General features: G+C 35.7%; 1 protein-coding gene across 1 annotated transcript; it reads left to right on the top strand.

Annotated features, from left to right (window-relative positions):
* The first annotated feature begins 4,702 nt into the window (after positions 1–4,702).
* LOC143912343 (protein sax-3-like) lies at positions 4,703–23,238 on the top strand. The gene is made up of 10 exons (XM_077431627.1): positions 4,703–4,993; positions 17,848–18,001; positions 18,070–18,200; positions 18,273–18,545; positions 18,623–19,695; positions 19,777–20,011; positions 20,081–20,435; positions 20,509–20,684; positions 20,766–21,145; positions 21,231–23,238. Exons 1-10 carry the CDS (start codon positions 4,741–4,743, stop codon positions 21,873–21,875), a joined length of 3,675 nt encoding a protein of 1,224 aa, XP_077287753.1. The 5' UTR covers positions 4,703–4,740; the 3' UTR covers positions 21,876–23,238.
* The last annotated feature ends 572 nt before the right edge of the window (positions 23,239–23,810 follow it).

The raw sequence follows: 23,810 nt of genomic DNA, 5'->3' as shown, positions 1-23,810 counted from the left end.
GACTAACTGACGAAGTGAAACTATGTAGTAATAAAAATAAAAATTGATTGTATTTAGTAAATTGTAGATTAAAAACGATGCTTAAAGCTTAAACACACTAGACGGCACTGCACTGCAGCGACGTAGTAAGGCTGAATATTGTTTGTATGAAATTGTATGAGATAGAAAGCACAACGAGTGGCGCGACACTGAGGGCAAAGTTGTCTTTTGTACCAACTCTGATGTGCTGAGCTGCGTCGCTGCATCGCACGGTCGCCTAGTGCGGCCGGACCTTAAATCCCTTAATGGGCTGGTGGTAGTGCAAACATTTTTGTATGGGTTTTTCATGGGTTTCTTATGATATGGTATGTCTTTTCAACTGAAGTTGTTTCTAAATAAAAAAAAATACTGTTTTTGATATGCCCTACCTAGCCTAGTGCTACTCAAAACTTTCGTGCCACAGACCGGTAAACACCGCTTGGTATTATTTCGCCATCATCATTATTATCACTAGAGGTAGGATAGTCACAGTGCTATCAATTGTTCGGCAAACCTTTAACAATGCATTTACAACCTTTGAACAATACACGGCCCCCTCAGGCTCCGGTGACTAATTATCACCACAGCAATTTACCATCCATTGTTGATCAGAAATAAATTAAAGCATTTAAGATTTTCAACCTGCCAAACGTCCGTCGGCCTGGTGTCCGTTTGGCCAATTGTACATTCGGCCAAAAGTCTGGACACGGTGTTCTTTTAGTATCCTACAATCCCGATATGGATATGTGCAAAACCGGTTTTATTTTCAAGCAGCACTGAATTTAATTTTAGCATATGCGTCAGTTTATTTAAACCAGTAGCGTGGTCTATTGGTGAATGTTGAATTATCTCGTACTTGATGTTACGAGTTCGATTCCCGCTAAGTCTCGCCAATGGCCAGACCTTGATTTGTCTATGTCGATCGTTTCTTATCAGAATTTGCCAATTTTTCTGATTTTCATTGAAACGATTCCTTTAAATTTGGCGTTTCCTTCCCAATTTTCTGTTGCGAACCTTTAGTTATTGTTATATCTTAGGTTTCGCCATATTGCTCACCATATATGTCTCTGTGGTTGTTTATCGAATATAAAATTCGTATTGTTACATGAAAGTTATTCATCGTTATTTATCGTATTAATACGATATTTGTAATATCTGACGATAGATGTCAGATATTGTTTAGATTTACATGTATCTATGTAATAATTATGTGGACCAGGAAGGCGCATTTGGGGTTTACCTGTTAAGCCTTTCTGATATATTTGTATATATGTATGTAAAAATAAATAAATAAATTTATACAATATATATATGTACATATGAAATTATTGGTTGCAATGATGCAGAAAAAAAACAGCGTTATTTTTCATTTATTTTTTAATATCAATTAGTTTAAATATAAAATATAATGATTTATATCAGTTTTGCAACATTATCTGGATTAAGTGTGGAGATGAAAAAAAATCACAAAAAATTTAATTGCAGCTAATAATTTCGTGATGAAATTGACAAAAATTGAACTGTCTTAGAAATTGTCCAAGAAATTTATTCGAAAGTCTTAAGATCGCTAGTGAGAGTTCAAAAGTAATGATGGAAAATGGTAACTGTTTACTTAGTTACCATATTTATTAATCAACATTCAGCACTAGCATTATAGTGTGTATATATATTATTGTTTTTAAAAGACGAGACATAAAAAAAGAAAACCATGATTAAAAAAATATTTTTAAATGATACTTTTGTCAATAAAAGTTTTATCCAAAGATAGTTTGAAAATTTCGAATATTTATATATTTTTCATAAGCACATGTATATCATAAAACAATAGCGAAAGATTCTAACCAATTCTGTGTGGCAGGTAGATTAAAACTTATCCGAAGTGGCGAGCAAGTCCCGAAGGCAAACCGCAGACTTCTGCCTTACACATACGTATAGAGAACATTCAGTCGGCAAAAGCACGTAGACATGCCTTGTCCCGAGTTAACTAATTTGTAATTGATCCCAAAGGATATAACACGGAGCATAAGTTTACTGACAACGTTTGTAGAAGTTGTTGATAAAGGAATCAACGAAATATTTTTGTGTACAAACTATTTGGTTTATTTTATACGACATATACATACAAAAAATGGGTGCAGATAAAACAGTAATTATATGGATTAGAATATCATTATTTAAATCCAATAAATCAATAGCTGTCCCATTTTGAAGTGACAACATTGCGAATGTATCCAAATTACCGTTCTTTAATACGAGGTGGTATTTTTTTTTAACATCATGAATATGCAACGGGAAAAATCTAGTAATTTTTCCGTTTCAAATACCAGCAACTTTAACAACAAATAAAATTTTTAATTATAACACAATACGGTTGGGTTCGTCGTTGTCTTTCGAAGGATTCGAAATATCGTCAAAAAATGACCCGTTTTTATTATTTATTTATTTATTTATTTATTTAATAGTTTTGGACCATTGTGGCATTACAGGAAGAACCTAATGCGCCACAATGGCCTACATTTGAAAAATATATAAAAACATGATATAAAAACAAGTAAACTGTAAATAAAGGAAAAAAAGCAAAAGCAGAAAACATGGTAAAATAAAATAATAAAAAAAAGTAACAAAAGGAAAATAATACAACATTCAGAGAGAAAAAAAATAACAAAACTGTAAAAATTAAAAATAAAATCCATAAATCCCATTCTTTGTTTACACTGAACAAAATTAAAATAATGTTGCGTAGGGGTGGGTGGAGGATCCAAGTAAAAGGCCAACAGTCGTTTCACAGCATTTATTGATGATTAAAGAGATACACGCACTGGCAGTGCTCAGTCCAGAATGACATGATATCGCCTACCTACCGCCTTATAAAGGGTAGATCTCTCAGGACGCCTAATCTGTTAACCTGTTGTATAGTCACGTATTCGGATATGTATTTCCACGACATTGGGTCTCCCCGTACCGATTCTGAGAAATAACTAATAACGGTCATTGTTTAGCCTAAATGCACTTAGAGTCCAGATATAATCCTTGGAAGTAAGTGTATGCATTTAGTTAATCCGATAACAGATATCCGTTGGTCTAAGTGCAATTCGCTCAATCCGCGGCGTACGTAACAATAGTATATAAAAATGTACAAAGGAGAAAGAAAAAGTAAATTAAAATAAAACAAAATATAAATAAAAATAAAATCACAGCGAGGCCCAAATGGAAGAGAGTAGATTAAGATTCCACTCATTCATCACATTCAAATTAAGAAAGTAATGATGAGCGAAGGTTACCAGATAAAATAAATTATACAAGGGTCACTTCGTTAGTTAGTCTGACAAACTTCCTACACTTTTCCGATCACTTTGAAAATTTGCCCTTTTGCGAGGTTTGACCCCGATAGAGATTTCAATTGTGTCCACTAAAGTCGATAGTGAAATATAATCGTAATTAACATATATCAACAGTTTGATTTTCCGCCTCCTACTCGTTTGTCAGATTTTAATTGTTTAAACGTCTATAAATTTATCTTTTTTACACTGTATATTATAAAATTTGCATTATAAGCTCCCATTATCTCTCATATATATTTTTACTTCACTAATAGGCTATATTATAATGAATGCGATATTTTACGAACTTTATATTGTACTATTTTTTATAGCCCATTTTTATAATTTTGTTTTAATAATGAGTATATTAATATTTTACACATATGTATTTTAGTGATTTATTTTAAATCATTATTGCATTTTTGTTCGTACATATGTGTATATGCGTTCTGGTTTGTATTGTGCTGGTAGTTAAATTTTTTGAATAGAGCAGAGATGTGCGGTTGGTTGAAAGACTCTCTCGTTCTCTCCCCCTTCAACGAAAGAGTCTTTCAGACTGTATTCGTTGGAGAGGGGTGGCCTCATGTTGAGGAATTTATGGGTCGACTTTCTTGACCTTTAAAGTAGTATATGTAAGTGAAATATTTTTTGTCAATTCGACAAAAGATTTTCAATTTTTTTTTTATTTGTAAAGTTAGTGGTAGATTCTACATACACACATCATCATAGTCGTCATTTACAGCCATTAACCATTAATTGCTGGATGAAGGCCTTTCCAATACGCTTCCATTCGTCTCTTTTGCGCAACTCTTATCCATCGCACTCTACATATTTTTCTAATTACGTCTGCCTATCTTTTTCTTGCTGCCTTCCTTTCAACCTTTTGCATTCTCTCGGGAATCATTCTAGCATTCCTTTTGTTCACCTATTATCCATTCTTCTGACTACGTGAGCCATTCATTGCCATTTTAATATGTTCACTCTTTTCGCTATATCCACTAACTAAATATTGAGAGGCTTCTCTGTACTTGGAGAGTGATCTTGTATATATGAAACATATATAAAAAAATGTTTACATTACATTATCAGGTAATTGAAATACAAAGTTTTAACAAGTTCATTATTATCATACGCAACTTTTAATGCAGGCTTATTAAAACGTCTCAAAGTACCTATGTACAATGTTACGCTGTGGCCAACTATGTATAACTTCGAAGTTTCGAACCAAGTTGAATTTCTTTCGACAAGGTATATTATATTCAAAGCCTGTTGCCGGTTTTCATAACTTGAAATTGTTATAATCGTAGATTTATATATCAAATATGCATAGTCTATAAAATGTGTGTTTTTTTGTTTAGGGTACGACCATGTGGCACCCCGTATCGTGGAGCAGCCGTCGGACATGGTGGTGGCACGCCATCAACCCGCCACCCTTCAGTGCCGCGCTGAGGGATTGCCCACCCCCACTGTCCGATGGTTTAAAGACGGTGTTCTGTTGGTGGGAGTTGGCAGAAGGGTGGTTTTACCGGCTGGTGGGTTGTTCTTCTTGAGGACGACACACGCTCGTAGGGATTCGGATGCTGGAGTGTATTGGTGCGAAGCGGTCAACCGTTACGGTACTGCGCGTAGCCGGAACGCCACATTACAAGTTGCAGGTGAGATACATTTTTAATTAAATTGCTATTTTTACATACATACATATGTATATCGCATGTTTATTTATTTAAAAAAGGAGTGCAATCAGATTGGGTTCGCTAATTTGTTCACTCAGGCGTCGCGCGGTGGACTGAGATTCGTTTTGTAGGTGTAAAGATATCAAACACCAACATTTTGACGTTTTCATTATTAAAAAATTGTAAAATTTTATTTTATACTAGCTGTATTACCCGGCTTCGCTCAGTGTTTATAATAAAAACCGCTTAAACATGACTAAGCTAATAGTAAACATTTAATTAAAAAAAAAAAAAAATTTAAAAATTTAAAAAAAAAAAAAAAAATCAAAAAAAAAAATCAAAAAAAAAATTTAAAAAAATCAATTTTTTTTTGCCTTCTAGGGCTTCGCCCTCGGCGCCCCCCTGAGCCTTTGCCTTCTAGGGCTTCGCCCCTCCACGCCCCCATGAGCAATTGCCGTTTAGGGCTTCGCCCCCATGATCAGTTGCCTTTTAGGGCTTCGCCCCTCCGCGCCCCCATGATTAAATGCCGTCTAGGGCTTCGCCCCCCCCTTAGTTAATGCCTTTTAGGGCTTCGCCCCCCGCGCCCCCAAGATTAATTGCCGTTTAGGGCTTCGCCCCCCTTAGTTAATGCCTTTTAGGGCTTCGCCCCTCCGCGCCCCCATGATTTAATGCCGTCTAGGGCTTCGCCCCCCTTAGTTAATGCCTATTAGGGCTTCGCCCCTCCGCGCCCCCATGATTAAATGCCGTCTAGGGCTTCGCCCCCCTTAATAAATGCCTATCAGGGCTTCGCCCCTCCGCGCCCCCATGATTAAATGCCATCTAGGGCTTCGCCCCCATGATCAGTTGCCGATAAGGGCTTCGCCCCTCCACGTCCCCATGATTAATTGCCGTCTAGGGCTTCGCCCCCATTATCAGTTGCCTTTTAGGGCTTCGCCCCTCCGCGCCCCCATTATTAAATGCCGTTTAGGGCTTCGCCCCCCTTAGCTAATGCCTTTTGGGGCTTCGCCCCTCCGCGCCCCCATGATTAAATGCCGTCTAGGGCTTCGCCCCCCTTAGTAAATGCCTATCAGGGCTTCGCCCCTCCGCGCCCCCATGATTAAATGCCATCTAGGGCTTCGCCCCCATGATCAGTTGCCGATAAGGGCTTCGCCCCTCCACGTCCCCATGATTAATTGCCGTCTAGGGCTTCGCCCCCATTATCAGTTGCCTTTTAGGGCTTCGCCCCTCCACGCCCCCATGATTAAATGCCGTCTAGGGCTTCGCCCCCCTTAGTTAATGCCTTTTAGGGCTTCGCCCCTCCACGCCCCCATGATTGAATGCCGTCTAGGGCTTCGCCTCCGTGATCAGTTGCCTTTTGGGGCTTCGCCCCTCCGCGTCCCCATGATAAATTGCCGTCTAGGGCTTCGCCCCCCTTAGTTAATGCCTTTTAGGGCTTCGCCCCTCCGCGCATCCATGATTAAATGCCGTCTAGGGCTTCGCCCCAATGTTTAAATGCCATCTAGGGCTTCGCCCCCATGATCAGTTGCCGTTTAGGGCTTCGCCGAAGGGGGCTTCGCCCCATGAGGCTGCGCCCCCTTCGGAGCCCCATGGGGCTGCGCCCCATGAGGCTGCGCCCCCTTGCGCCCCCTTCGGGGCTCCATGCGGCTAAGCTCCATAAGGCGGCGCCCCATAAGGCGGCGCCCCATAAGGCGGCGCCCCATAAGGCAGCGCCCCATAAGACTGCGCCCCATAAGGCTACGCCCCATAAGGCTACGCCCCATGAGGCTGCACCCCCTGCGCCCCCTTCGGGGCCCCATGGGGCTGTGCCCCATGAGGCTGCGCCCCCTTTGGGGCCCAATGAGGCTGCGCCCCCCTGCGACCTCTTCGGGGCCCCATGGGGCTACGCCCCATGAGGCTGCGCCCCCTTCGGGGCACCATGGGGCTGCGCCCCATGAGACTGCGCCACCCTGCGCCCCCTTCGGGGCCCCACGGGGTTGCGCCCCTTGTGGCGCCCCTGGCGGGGCCCCATGAAACTACTCGCCTTGCGCCCCCGCGGGGGTGAATCCATTGAATCGAAAAAAACAAATCGGCGCCCATGGATCGAAAAAAAAAAAATCGAATCACGTGTTCGATGACGTCACCGATCTACGGACGACGACGACGACGACGACGACGACGACGACGACGACCAAGGATATTTACATACAAAGTCTCTTTCCAAATTATAGATTAGAAGATAGAAAGATGACATTTAAACAATATTTATTTATATTTTGATTAATACATATTGTTTTCAAAATGAAAACCGCATACTTGAATCTATCTGAAACCATTTTTCTTCAAATTTATATAAATACGATACCATGACCTCAAATAGCAAAGACATTTATTTATATCTCTTTGTCAAACTTTTGATTGAAAAATCTAATATATAATTTGGAAAGAGACTTTGTATGTAACCTTCGTTTGTTGGGTTGTAAATCCGTGAAGTCATCGAAAAAACAATTCGATTTTTTTCGATTCAAAGGATTTGAAGTCCCCGGGGGCAAAGGCACTCAGGGCACTTCGCACTTCACGCCGGGGGCGAAGCCCTAGGGGGCACAGCCGCGGGGGCGCAGTTGCCGGATTCTGGTATACATATAATTTTGCATACATATAATTTTTTATAAGAGACTTGCTATATATGTTTATTTGTTCGTGACAGTCAATTTAATAATACAAACAAATGAGTATTCAAATAAATTTATATAAAATAAAACTATTCACATAAATTTAATAAAATATTTATTATTCGATTAGTCATGTTAAAGCGGTTTATATAACAAATACCGAGCGAAGCCAGGTAATGCAACTAGTTCTAAATAAAAAATGTTTAATCTGTCTAATGGTTTTAAAATCAAAATACAACTTTCAATATTTTATTTTAAAAAAATATTCAAACATCGTTCAATCGTACATGTTAGCGCACCAAGTGATTGTACATTCTAGCATATAATTTCGCTATTCTGTGTGTCTGTGTGTCTTTCTGTCTGAGATAACGCTCTGTCGTTTCGATTCGACATATGTACATATTAGGGTTTCTGACCCGGGACAGACATTCCCGGGAATTCACGGTATATTTGTTGTCCCGTGTCCCGAGAATTTTTATCTCGAATCCCGGGAATTGGATTTAAAAAAAAATTTTAATAATACAACATTTTCACGACTGCACGAAGGAAAATAATAAATCAAATACACAAAGAATCGTAAAATATTCTTAAAAATTAAAATCGAAGAAAGAAGAAGCCTAAAACTGATTTTTTTAACAAAAAATTTAAATAATTCTGATTTTATACCGAACAAAACATTCTTTAAATGTTGTAATAAAAGCGAATGTATTATATATCCTACGGTGAAGTTTCACATAATAGTTATTATGAAGCGAGTATATCCTTCTTGTATTGACGATTCCACAATGGAAGAAACTCTTTTAGATTTGCATGAAGACGAAACAATTGTGTGTTTGACGATGAATGAAGAATTAAATAAGGAGTTATCAAAGAAGAATATACAAAATAACGTAAATAAAAATAGCCTCGACTTTAAAAAATAAATTAAAATATACATGCTTACAGGAGAAAAAACCGATAATTTAAAAAAATTGTTTTCGTCCTTTTTAACAATAAAACCGACTTCGACCGAAACTGAAAGAGTTTTTTCCATTGCTGGAAATTTTTGTACCAAATCTAGAATTAAACTTTCGAATTCTCATTTAAATATTTTAGTATTCTTAAGAAGCTACTTTAAATAAGTTTAATTTTATAATTACATTTTTTCGAGTTAATAGAATTATTATCTATAAATAAATATTTTTTTATTAATAAAAAATATATTAATAATTGAAAAAAAAAGTTTTTTTACGTGTGTCCCGGGATCCCGGGAATCCCGGGAACGACCCCGGGCTCCGTCCCGTGTCCCGGGAATTGAAAAAATCCGGGAAATCAGAAACCCTAGTACATACATATGTATGTAAGTAAGCTTCCAACAAAATGACGTAATAACAAAAGACAAAATATTCGGATGTGACCAACCCATGACTTTATCTATGTATTTGAGGAATATAAGAAGGTCACAATCTCAATAATTAAACATACATACACGTTCACACATGCCGGTTATGACAGCATTTTCGAAACAAATTGACCACAAAATGTATGGAAACATGCACAAGACAAAAGTTCTGTTTCCGGTTGTCGGATTTTGTTCAAATTGTTATTACTTATATGTATATCAAGTAAATAAAAATAAATTAAAACATCAAAATAAAATAATGAAATATTGTTTTAAAAAAAAATACTAATTCCGGATTACGAATTCTGACCAAAACCTTAGCAGCTCTAAATTAGTACATAAAGAATACAAATATAAATTTTCAGCTTAATACGTTAAGGGGTGTGGACAGAAAAGTGGCCACAACATTTTTGACCTTTCTAAGAGGAAAAAATCCCACTTCCGGTTTATTAAATAAAGTGATTTTTTGTTATTTTCATCACATTAATACAAGAATAATTACTTGATTTAAGGGGTCGAAAAGAATAATGGAAGAAAAATCGAACAAATGTAAACTGCCACTTCCGGTTAACGAATGCTCACCAAATGTTATACATAACTTAGTATTAAGCTTAAACTTCTAGATATCAAATTTCAGTTCAATAAACCAAAAGTTTCTGAAAATAAAAAACCTCGAATCTCTAGAGTAAAAGTACTACTTTCACGGTTCAGGTAAAAATCTTCAAAAAATATTGAGTAATAAAACTCCGTCTGATTCGGTTAGCGGTTTGGGAGATAATTGAATTCAATTCTTAAAAAAAAAACTTAATTATAAAATGAAATAATTGAATAAATAAATAATAAATTAAATAAAATTAATTTATTAAAATAGAATGGCAATTTTAACAATATTTCAACAACAAATGTACAAATGTGTGGGATTAAAATTTCAATCAAAATTATTTCAATAATTGGGGTTTCGATCAAAAAGATTTTAATGATTGGGGTTTTCAATCAAAATTATGATCCCGGTTTAAATTAATGTAATTAAATATATTAATAAGAGGTTTGGGCCACTTTTATACCATCACATACGTAATGACTTATTATATTTTAGTACATTATTTTTTTATATACATTTATTTTACTTGATTTTTTTTTAGTATAGTTTTTTTACTTAAGTTTTTTATAAACATTTATTTTTTTATATACATTTATTTTTTTATATACATTTATTTTATTTATATTTTAGTACATTATTTTTTATATACATTTATTTTTTTACTAAAGTTTATTTATTTTTTACTTTACTTTTTTAAATATCTTAATATTGCATATATACAAAACCAAAAGGAGGTCTGTATTTAAAAAAGTTTTTATTACTATGGTTTTTTTATTTTATACTTTTTAGTGTTACAGAATTCTATTGTTATTATTATTTTGATTGAATTTCATTTAATTATTTATACATTGTCATAATTTCAAATACAAAATATGGAAAAGGCTTTTTTGTAAAAATAACTATTTCTTTTACTAGTTTTTATGTTATTTTATACATTTAAGTGCTACAGAAATTTATTTATGAATACAATTTTTTACAAATAATATTAACTATTTTATACATAGTAATTTAAGTATCATTTACAAATTAATTATAATTATTTACAAATTAATTAAATTATTATTTATAATTATTTTTATTGTTGAGTAATATCGCATCTAAATGACTTTAAAGGCACTTTAAAATCTCAATGTGTAGTATTTCTATAAATCATATCCTAGTCCAGTTGCAAAGAAGTTTGAATCTTAAAATTTTATATACTATGTATGCATCTACGGAACGAGAGCTGCTGTATTACTTACTAAAATAGATGAATATATGTATGTACAGGACATACGAACATATTTTAACTAAGGATTTAAACCGCCAGAGAGCATCACCCAAAGTAAATCCAATAGACTTTTGTAAACTTCCTTATAAACATGTATCAACATCATAATTTATTGAAAAAGACTTATTGTACAAGACAAAATTATTCTTGATGACATCGAAGTTGCGCATCTCCAAGAGTCCATCAGCACCTATAGGATGAGCTAATATATTATTTTAGGTTAAGAATCGTATATGCCCATACAAACCATCGCCTTCAATCATATTTGAATTGAGTGTAATTGCACACCACTCCCGAGGATGAAGAATTACGCAACATTGAATACCTGCAAAATCGGAATTGAAAAATTACCTTGATGCCATGAGGCTCGTACTAATCTTGCCACATTATTTAATGGCAATTAAGAGTTCACAAAGGTAGGCTGAGACGGCTTAATAACAGGTTTTCTGGGCGAAAACAATATTTAAATATTCTGGAGACGCAGAAGTGAATCTTTATGAACTAACCTGATGAGGACAACACTGTTTTGTACATACCTCGCAAGTCTTGTCACAACGTGTGTAGATAGCATTATCGAACCGCGTAATCAGTATATCTCTTAACGAAAACCGTGTCATTGCTGAGCTCGAAAATTCCTCAGGAGCCATTGTTGAAACCACGGTAGTAAATCTGTCAAGGTAATACTCACGATTTTGACGAGACTTTAATAGTATCCTTCGTTGTTTACTCGCTAAATCCACAGTTGTTAGTTTTTGTAAACGCTTAAGTTTCGCGTTAGCTGTCAAACCGTATATGTACATAGGTCGGAAGAATCTAATATACGACCAACATCTTCTTACTTTCGCTTATATCACGATCAACGTTTACAACAATATGAGTGACCTAAATATATAAGAGAGATAATGAGAACCTATAGAGTAAATATTATAAAATATAGAGTGAATTATAGGCGATTAAACAATTAAAATCTGATATGGCCAGATCACGGCGAACAGGTTAGAAGACAAGTGACAATAGACAATGACGGTCAATAGACGTCAGGGAAGTTGACGGGGTCGAAATTTGAAACGCGTTGTATACGATATTTTATCTCCAACGTAATGGCAGACGATACATTAACGTATATTGATGACCAAAATGAGCAATATGGCAAAGTATGAAAACGATCGGATAAGAGATAAGAGATATAAAAAAGTCATCTTAAAGTGAAACGTAAAGGAGGTTTGTAAAAAAAGAGGATACCTATAAGGGGAGGTACCATTTTCGGTCAACTTAAAAATTTGAAAAAAATTTACGTCGTGTCGATAACAATTTCAGTAACCGATACTAAATTTCAGTTCGATAGCACTAACGGTATTCAAAAAATGCCCAAAATACACAGACACACACATTTTTTCTAGATCATTAAAACGTGATCAGTGATAGAGTCGATCGTGATCGATTCGAATAAGTCAAAATATCAATTTCAAATTTTAACATGATCACAAAACTTCATCTATTATTACTACGTACAGAGATAAAGTAAAAATACATAACAGTATACATAAAAATACATAACGCGGCGCGGTTTTGAACCATTTTTTTATATTAAATAATTTAATATAAATATTAAAATAATTATATTTTAAATGTATTTGAAAAAAATACGACTGCGTGGGGAACGAACACAGGACTGACACATTATTTTAATTTTTTTTATTTAATACATAAGTTAATATGTCATTGCCCAAGAAATTATATTTCATTGGGCACAGCACTAGTATTTGATAATTTAGAGTAAATTATTCTACTTCGAAAACAATTAAAGTTGTTGCATTCATAAACTTTGGATAAGTCGAAATTTCAGTAACAGGACGGGATAATCTTTTACAATTGTACAAAATCGGAAGAAGAGGGGAACGAAGAGATAATGGAAGTGGAATAAGCCGTCGACTCAATTATTTCAGAGAACTCAATATGTATCGGAATATAATCTATCGGCGAGGTCGTGCAGACACAATTTTGAATGAAACACGTAGGAGAAGGGGGCAAAATGATGAGATGAAAAAAAAATCATTCGTTCAGCCAATATCCTGGCGGCACCCATTGCGAACGGCTGACACCAAAGTGGAGTGGATGACGATGATGAAGGAAGAAGCGGGGAGTCAGGGAGGCGTGAGCGAAATTATAAGTCGAGGGAGGGTTTCCGGTTCAGGTGCGCCGGGGGAACCCTCTTCTGCAGCATTAGCTCTAATGAGAGGACTCCAGTACCAAAGCTAAGCTGGAGGCGGAACTCAAAAATTAATAAAAATACGCCCATAATGCTTTCGTTTAAAATCGACGGATACGTATATATGTACATACATATATACTTACACGTATATAAAAAAAAACACTCGCGGCGATAAATAAAACTTTTTTGAACGGGTAAAAGTGAAATCTTGGTGTGTACATTTTGCTTTTATTTGTCCGTGAAGCAAATATAGCTTAAAAGTTGCGGACCGGTCGGGCAGGGCCTTCCCTTCGCGAGCTTTATCCTCGGGCCATAAATTAGGAAGGTGAAAGCGATAGGGTCGAAAGGGAGTGACCTTTATAAGGGACCCTACTTACGTATGCCCCGGGGTAAACAAATAAAAAAGCTTAAGAACGGTTTCACAGCTTGCGTTGACTCGATTTCCTTTTTGTCGAATTGATCCATTCACTTCGTATTGTTTTTCATGAAAATGGACAATATCGATAGATTAACTTTTTCTTTTATTAATATTATATCCAGTGGTATGCAAGGTTGCGGTACCGTTCACAGTTGGGGCGAAATCACAGAGCGTGGTATGTGGTATGTGGTACGACGACAAGTTCTCCTATATTTTTTAAAACCGTTATCGATCACTGTCAAGGAAGGATAAATAAAACCATACAATTTGAACGAAAAAGGTCTAAAGCGGCGGGGTGTACCGGTCGTTCGGCCGGCCGGTTCAAACGGTCGTGGTATATGTGCCAGGTATGCCACATTTTTATATATGTATGTTTAAAACTATATAAAAAAACGTCCCGTGTACAACATCCCGCATCTCGCGCTTTATGTTCGCGCCCTAAGAGGGCTGGACCCCAGCGCCTTGTCCATACAAACGTATTAGACTTCTCCCTTCCTCAATTATGGCACTAGACGAATTATTTTTAATATGCTATTTATAACCACCATAGGCATGTTTAATTTTTTTTTAATTTTTATGATTAATCAAAAAATTAAATATATCAAAAATCAAAAAATAAAAAAAATTTAATTAATTCTTTTTATATACATACATACATACATACATAGGTTAGTGATGATGTCAAAAATTATGAAGTTTTGTGATCATGCGATAATTTGAACTCGTTTTTTATTCATGTTCTGTCTCTTCTACCATTGAAATATGTACATACATGTAGATAGTATGGAACAGTTTGAATCCCATGCGGCTTTTACTACATACATATTTGACACAGTAGAATTGTCCAGAGGCAGTACCAAATTATATATATTTTTTTCAATCTGACGCTTCGTTGGGTTTAATATGTATTATAAAAAAGTAGAAGAATTTTAAGCGTCGTTAATTCGATGTGCTTCGATGGAAATTTTGAATTTGCAAAATCGAAAATTCCACATGGCAAAATTGAAATGCTGTTTGCATTTTCACACCGTGTCTAACTTTGCCGCATAATCGAGTTCCACTTTGGGTCGATCAGATTCTGAAGTTATTTTTGAAGCGTGTGTGTATATATGCGGGACATCGACGAACAAGGATGAGGTCTTGTCGCGCGTTTCCCTGAAAACCACCCCTTCGCCTTTCAGACCCCCTTCAGACTCTTCCCAGATTATCGTGCGTGACACCTGCTGTTCCAGCGTGGGAGGCTTATGGGATGGGAGGCATGGGGTGGGAAGAGGATGAGGCCGCCATTACGACCCCCATACAGGGGTGTCCCGTAGTCAGAGATTTACGTGGCAGTTGCGCTTGTCGCGTCTGCTCCCGTAGGGTTAAACAACAACTAAAAATAAACATCACAAGATGAATGTTTATATCGATAATGAAAGAACTAAATAAAATTTATTATGAACTGAATAAATAATAAATTTCGTATCAATGTACATATTCATCAGCTATGTCACAAATACATTAAATGGTTAATAGTGTTGTAGGCAATTAAATTGGCAAAGATGAATGAAAAGCAATACATTTGTTCAAACGTTTGAGTTTACATTGGAGTTGTTTGCGCAGCTTTTCGCTCCATAAACACAAATATAGACTTACTGAGAATATGCCCAGGTACAGAATGCTCGTTTCTGAAAAGAAAACAGAAATTTTCACCAATTAAAATGGCACTCAAGAACGATTCAGCGACGATAGAATGTAAATGACTAATTTTATGTTAATTGGTGATTTGTACGATTGGTTACTTATTGAAAAAAAATTAATGGAACATTTTCGTTTAAGTACCTGTTAAACATTTTTCATTTTCATTTTAAGTACCTGTTAAATTAATATGATATGTATTAATTTAATATATCAAATTCTAAATACTATACAATATTTGTAAGTATGAAAGGTGATACTTTTGTTTATTAATCTAATTTTAGATCGCGTGTTTGAAAGCACATTGCTGCTCAACGAAAGGGTCTTCCTGTTTTATTTTTCTTTCTTTTTCATTGCTATTTTTCTTCGGGATCAAAGGGCTTGGTCATAATGCACGAGCATCCGCTTGGACGCAATCGGAACGGAACAATAAGCCATATCCGGAAAAATTGATATCCGCTTTTCTTTTGCAGAAAAACCTTTACCGGAACATAAAGGGGCACCACCTGCTGCCGGATTTCGCTATCACAACAATTTATCTCGTCTTGGTGCTCCTCTTTTTCTCCCATAGCCTTTTCCCCGGCGTTTGAAAGACTCACCTACCTCGCTCTATTGCTGCGGTTATACTTCGTCGGATTGTTAAGGATGCGCTCGGGCACGTGTGCCCTCTCCCACGTGGTCTTTGTGCAGATCCTGGCGATTAATAATTTGCACGGTCGGAAAAATGGGCGATTTTCAGTGAAAAACCGGCCGCAATTTTCCCACGCGCGTACATTACGCATTCAACGCTACGGCGAATACGCATTTTCTCTCTCGGAATTCGGATGCTTCTTACATTCGAATGGCGTATTCATGAAAACAATGCTATAAATATGATCTATAAATTTTTCAATGCTTGAATAATAAACTTATACGATTGAAAAAATAAATAAATAGCCTATTTGTATTACTTTCAAATTCGACTACTAAATAGTAATGCATTTATAATATAATATGTAGAAGCACTGCAGGTAAAAATAATTCGGGTGTGACCAACCCATGACTTTATCTATGTATTTGAGGAATATAAGTAGGTTTCAAAACAAAATTCGATATTGAACTGTTGACTATGATAGCGATACAAATTGAGCGCAAATGTATGGAAACTTGCACAAAAGAAAAGTTCTACTTCCGGTTGTCAGATTTTCAAATTTTTTTTATTACTAAAAATCACTATCAGTATTATACTCATTAAATATCAAGAAAATAAAAATAATTTTACAGGTCAAAATAAAATAATGAAATATTGTTTAAAAAAAAATACTACTTCCGGTTTACTAATTCTGACCACCCTACCAGCTCTAAGTTAGTATATAAAGGATAGAAATATAAATTTTCAGCTTAATACTGTTACGTACGCCGCGGATTGAGCGAATTGCACTTAGACCAACGGATATCTGTTATCGGATTAACTAAGTGCATGCACTTACTTCCAAGGATTATATCTGGACTCTAAGTGCATTTAGGCTAAACAATGACCGTTATTAGTTATTTCTCAGAATCGGTATGGGGAGACCCAATGTCGTGGAAATACATATCCGAATACGTGACTATACAACAGGTAAACAGATTAGGCGTCCTGAAAGATCTACCCTTTGTAAGGCGGTAGGTAGGCGATATCATGTCATTCTGGACTGAGCACTGCCAGTGCGTGTATCTCCTGAATCATCAATAAATGCTGTGAAACGACAGTTGGCCTTTTACTTGGATCCTCCACCCACCCCTACGCAACAATACGTTCAGGGGTGTGGACAGAGTAGTGGGCACAACATTTTCAACCTTTCTAAGAGAAAAAACTTCCGGTTTATAAAATTTAATATTTTTTTTTTATTTTCATCAAATTGCTACAAGAATTATACTTGAATTTTTTTGTGACGAACACAAATGTTCAAGGGGTCGAAAAAAATAGTGGAAGAAAAATCGAACAAGAGTAAACTGCCACTTCCGGTTGACAGATGCTTACTAAATTTTATAAATAACTTGGTATTAAGCTTAAACTTCTAGATATGAAATTTCAGTTCAATAAACCAAAAAGTTTTTGAGAAAAACATAAAAAACCTCGATTCTCTAGAGTAAAAGTACTTCTTCCGGTTCAGATAGAAATATTTAAAAAATATTAGGTAATAAAAATTATTATTTCTATCATATTTAAAAAAAATTCAGTCTGATTCAGTTAGTGGTTTGGGAGATAATTGAATTCAAAAACATAAAAAAGAGGACACCTATAAAGGGAGGTACCATTTCCGGTCAACTTAAAAATTTGAAAGAAATTTACGTCGTGTTGATAAGAATTTCAGTAACCGATACTAAGTTTTAGTTCGATAGGACTAGCGGTGTTTAAAATATCCCCAAAATACACACACACAGACACACACACACACACACACACACACACACACACACACACACACACACATTTTTTCTAGATCATGAAAACGTGATCAGTGATCGATTCTGAGTTCGAATCAGTCAAAATCTCGAGTTCGAATTTTCGCATTATCACAAAACTTCATCTATTGTTACTACGTACATAGATAAAGTAATAATACAATTTAAGTTAATTAAATTATTTTATGTTTTTTGACAGTATTAAGAGAAGAATTCAGATTAGAACCAGCAGATACGAGAGCTGCAGCTGGTGATACTGCTTTGTTAGAATGTGCCCCACCTAGAGGAACTCCTGAACCATCTGTATCGTGGAAGAAAAATGGTCAATTATTAGACCTAGAAGATAATTTGAGGTAATTATTTATAAAAGCTTCTTAGTTAAATTATAAGAAATAATTTTGATGAAAAGGGTATATTTCAGAATACGTATAGTCGATGGTGGTAATTTAGTAATTCAAGATCTAAAACAGACTGATGATGGTCGATATCAATGTATTGCCACTAACGTGGTCGGAAAAAGAGAGTCAACGGTTGCTCATTTGATTGTAGATGGTAAGGTCTTAAAAAAATATTTTTGATACATTAATCCAGACTGCATTTAAAAGGGGGTACGTTTCTTTGTAGTTAAACCGTTCATGATAGCTGGACCCGACGATGCTGTGGCTATTACCGGAAGTAGTATTACTTTCCAATGTCGAGTAGGTGGAGATCCAGTGCCTGACGTTTTATGGAGAAGATCGGCAGGTGGCGGTAATATGCCCTTAGGTAGGGTTCACGTGCTGGAAGATCGCAGTTTACGACTGGATTCAATCGTCCTCGAAGACGAAGGGGAATACAGTTGTGAAGCGGATAATTTAGTTGGGGTAATAACGGCATCCGGCATTTTGAAAGTCCACTGTGAGCACTTTATTTATCTGTTTTCGAACCATTTACTTCTGCTTTCCTTAGTATACAAATAATCATTCGATTTGTAGCTCCACCTGTGTTGGAAGTTCGTCCTATAGCTCAGAGCGTAGAAGTAGGAATGGAAGCATTTTATGAATGCTCAGCGAACGGCAATCCCAAACCAACTTTATTTTGGTCGATAGAAGGTAACCATACTATTATATTTCCTGGGGTGTCTTGGAACAGATTCCAAGCTTCCATGAGTACAGATGGAAAATCAAAGTTGGTGATAGCAGCCACCAAAAAAGAAGATTCTGGTTTAACTGTTGTATGTTCAGCTGTAAATTTAGCTGGTGCTATTACAGGAAGAGCTAAATTATTAGTAACATCAGAAGACGATAGACCACCACCAATTATTATATTTGGACCATCCAATCAAACCTTACCTTTGAAATCTATCGCAGAATTTCTATGCACTGCCACGGGAACTCCAGATCCAATTATATCATGGTACCACAGATCAGTTCCAGTTTTACCATCGTCAAAAATTAATATATCTGAAAACGGCACGTTAACTATCAAAGATTTAGTCAGAGATGACACAGGCATATACACGTGCGTAGCATCATCTAAGAATGGAAAATATGTTTGGAGTGCAATGTTGAAAGTCGATTCACCGACGAATCCGAGTATAAACTTCTTTAGAGGACCAGATTCGTCGTCTCTTCCCGGCTCACCAGGCAGACCTACAATAAGAAATTTGACTGAATCCAGCGTAACCATAACTTGGTCTCAAAGTAACAAAATTGGTTCATCGACTTTATTGGGATATCGTGTTGAAATATTCGGTGGAGGATTTGAATCGTGGACTGTGGTAGCTCGATATCTAAATTATACCACGCACACTCAAAAGCAACTACCACCGGCTACTCAGTGTGTTTTCTTAGTACGAGCTGAAAACTCTCATGGTTTATCCCCGCCAAGTATGCTTTCTGAAACTGTGCTCGTTGGTGGCGATGCTATCGATATAATTATGAGCAGTGAAGATGGAGTCGGCACAGCTTTAATTGCTGAAGCGAGAGCAAGTTTACAAGCTGACGAAGTAGTGCAAATATTGGAAGTTATGCCGGTAGATTCCACAATGGTTAAACTCGCATGGGAGGTATATTAAATTCCATTATACTGATTAATGTACGTAAATTTTCAATATAATTTGATTTATAATACAACGTTTTCCTTACAGACTATCAATTCATTCAACGTTGAAGGATATTACATTTATTATCGACCGTTAGATTTAATTAATATGACAGTTGGAGAGTATAGTATGCAAACAGTGTTACATTCAGGAAGTGCATCAGGATTTTCAATATCTGGTCTCAAAAAATACACTACCTACGAATTTTTCTTAATACCATTCTATAAAAATATAGACGGAAGACCTTCAAATTCTAAAATAGCTAGAACTTTAGAAGACGGTACGCCTAGTATAAATATTTTCCATTGTAAAAAATAGAATAATTTTACTTATGTCATACAATTTGCAGTACCGCTGGAAGCACCCACTGCACTCGAAGCATTTCTAGCGAATTCATCATCCATTTATCTTAAGTGGAAGGCACCCTCATTGGGAACCCAAAATGGAATGATTCAGTACTATCGTGTTATAATAAAGGAAGCTGGAAACGAGACAAAGATAATCCACAATGTCACAGTTCCAGCATCTGAAGCGGGGGTTATGGGTGGAATGACTTTAAGTAATTTGCACTCATCGACTGCATATTGGCTTCAAATGTCAGCTGCAACTTCTGTAGGTGAAGGACCTTTGACGCTACCGGCTGCTCTTACATTACCCGCTGACATGGATCCAACTTCAAAGTTGTTAAACAATTTACATTCTAGGTCAGCAAGATCAATATTTAACTTTCACACTACATATTCAACTGAAACTCTGCTTACAATTTTTTTTTCATAGGAATGGGATGGATCAAAATCCTCAACAGATAGAATCGAATGACATACTCACTGAGACTTGGTTTCTGGCTTTATTAGGTTCAATGATAACCGTAACGACTTTATTACTTCTCGGAATGTTTTTAGTTCGAATGCATAATTTACAATCGAAAAAGAGCGCTCTTCCCAATTTATACGGTATTTTTTTTTAAAAGATATATTTTCATTTTATTGTTACGGTTTGCTTAAATCAAATATTGTATATATGTATGTATATAGATCCCAGAACGACTGGAACGAGTTTGGTTACACAATTAAATTTGAAAAATACGGTTGGACTACCGCATACGTTGACCGCATCCTTCAATCAAAATAGTATAAGCAAAACAGATTCTCTTTTGTGGATGGATAATCGTCCCGGGTCTTGGAGACATTCTACCAAAGAACTACACGGCATGTCAGATTACAGTCAAGTAAGTGATACTGGAATGCTGCCAGAGTACGACAAGATCAACCCCCAAGGAATGCCAGACTATGCTGAAGTGGATGCGTCAATGATAACATATCGGAAATCGAGCTTGGACGACTCGGAAACATCTCCAGCGGCGTACACTTCCGTGACAATAGTCGGAAACTGCAAACAAAACACTGGGTCCAGGGTAAATTTATTATTACGGATGTTTTCAACAACTGTATATATGTGTGTATACTGATTAAATTTAAATTTACTATATTTTATGTTAGGGGTGGATACATATGTGTGCTGGTAGCAAAAGCAAGGTGAATGAAGATCCAGAAGAAGAAGTATATCCTGCAAGCAACGGAGGTTACTACAATCGTAACGTTTATTCCGATACGTACTTCTCCAACGATAGATCGAATATGTTTGAATTTTCCGACATACCTTTGAATGATGACGGTCAAAGCCACAGCCAGGTAAACTATTCAAATCAAAATTTCGGTAGATCTGTGAAAGAGAGGACTTACTCTCTGCCTCAAACGCCATGTAGTACCATAAAGAGAAGTCATCGTCTTCAAATGATTCGATCGCAAAACATGGAGAAGTTGAAAGTTGGTTGCGATACATCCAAAGAGAGAGCCAATGTAGATTTATCTAATGCATATCACGAAATCAGGACTCAAGAGAATCCGACTTTCGGGTTGGATGACGACCAGGAAAGGAACATGCCCGAGGATTTGAATAGGCATTTTTATGGACACGTTCAACCGATGAAATTGAAAAACCATCATTATTCGAGACCGCCAAATACCCGTCCATCGCCAACAAACAAAGCTTCTATGTCGAGTTTCTCTACTATGAAGAATCCAGGATCATTTTCAAAGCCCGAATACCATTCTACAACACGAAGCGAGCCTGGAAACCAATAAGTCCCTTGAATTTGCGCGTGAATGTTCTCAATTTTGTATGCAGTTAGCTGCATGCGATATTATAGATGCAGCAAAAGCGATTGCGCGCGGTAAAATCAATTTCAAAATGAACGTGCAATGCATAGGAAACTTCTAGTGCAAGTAATTATTGCTTCGCGTGATATACACACATATGTATGTATGTAAATATGTACGTATGCGCTCAGATAATTCAAAAAAAATATGTGTACACACGTAGGTAGGTACATAATTTTTGTTGATTTTTAAAAAATTTGAAATCTGATAAGTAGGTATGTATGTATGTTTAATTTCATATTGGAGAGATTATTTTTAAATTATTTATTTTGGTTGAGATAATGTATTTTGAAATACATTTTTAAATAAAATGTCTACGTATTTAACTGAAGAATGGGTTACGACATCAGTATAGCCCTGAATAAAAGATACGAAAAATACCAGTTTACTTAACTTATTACTTTATTTCAATTATATGTTAACACAGGTTTATTTCACAACGTTCAGTATTACTAAAAAAATATTTTTTCCACTAATGATAAGGATCCAAGGTTCCAATACCTATGTGTATATTTTTAAAACCATCCATTACTTAATGCATAAAAAGACTGCGTTTGTTTATTTTTGTCTATAAAATTATATGTAGTCTGTAAATAAATTATAAAATTACTCAGTGTTCAGAATTTCAATTGAACATTATTATTTATATAATAATATATATGGATGTGTGTTTGATTTATGTTTTTGATTGCATATAAATAAATTATACTTGTATATAAAATATATGTATTAATGTTTATTAATATTTTAAAAATGGTCAATTGGTGTATATCCTGAAATCTTTTTTTTTTTATTTTACTCTTATCCAGAAACACGACATCTTTCATACGAAAATCTTAGCGTTGATGTGTTGTTAAGTATGCGTGTCTTACGTTTTATTTAAAATGAATATTAAATATATAATATTATATTTGAAAAGTATATTACGTAAAATATGTAAATGTGTTGACGACAATTACCAAAAACTTTTTACGCCACATTGATTTAACGATTATGTACAATTTTTAAATACAGATGTTTAAAAAAAGCAGTTTTGCGATAATTACAGATAAATGCTCAAATAGTATATTGTACGTACATATATCTCCCGAAATATTGCGTATTCTAGTTATATATAATTAAGACTTTGTACATAATCAGCCAATAATATATGTAAATTATGCATGAAAGTTATGGAATAATATATTTTGTGAAAGAGCGTGAACGATACACTGTTATGTTCGATCAATTGAAAAATTTCCTGATATAAAATATGGAAATTTTGTGATTAAAAATTAAATTTATACATAAAAGTAGCTCGTTTTATTTCGCAAAAGAAGATTCTAAAATAAATAAAAAATACCCTGAAACAAAACTTGTGTGCTATTTTTCCCAACGTACGAGAAAAGTTAAGTCTTCTGCGAACGCAGTGTATTTATTATGGTAAGAAAATGGTAAGTTTTAATAAAATATAGAGCTTCAACTAAATTAAAATAGGAAAATGGTAAGTATGTACAACTACGTAATTTTCCATACGCTCTGAGACATCAATATTATAATTGGATACATATATGTATATACATATGTCCGTATACATAATCATCATCATCATCTACAGTTACTCACCATCCACTCACTGGATCGTCCATCCATCTTACTTGCGGCTTTCTTTTCCCGCTTTTAAATTCTCTCGGGTACTATACTAGTACTTCAATTGTCCATTCCTCTAGCTTTGTGACCCGCCCATTGCCAATTCAATCTGTTCAATCTCTCCATTATATCCACTAACTACCCTTGTCATACTTTTCCACCCTAGTCTTCCGTATCATATATGTATCTACTCGTTTTGTCGAGAACACAGCGTTCCACACCTCTTTGAGT

This window comes from Arctopsyche grandis, chromosome 5 (assembly GCF_051622035.1).
Source record: "Arctopsyche grandis isolate Sample6627 chromosome 5, ASM5162203v2, whole genome shotgun sequence".
NCBI lineage: Eukaryota > Metazoa > Arthropoda > Insecta > Trichoptera > Hydropsychidae > Arctopsyche > Arctopsyche grandis.
Note: the sequence above shows the minus strand (reverse complement) of the source record. Positions and strands in the feature narration are given on the sequence as shown.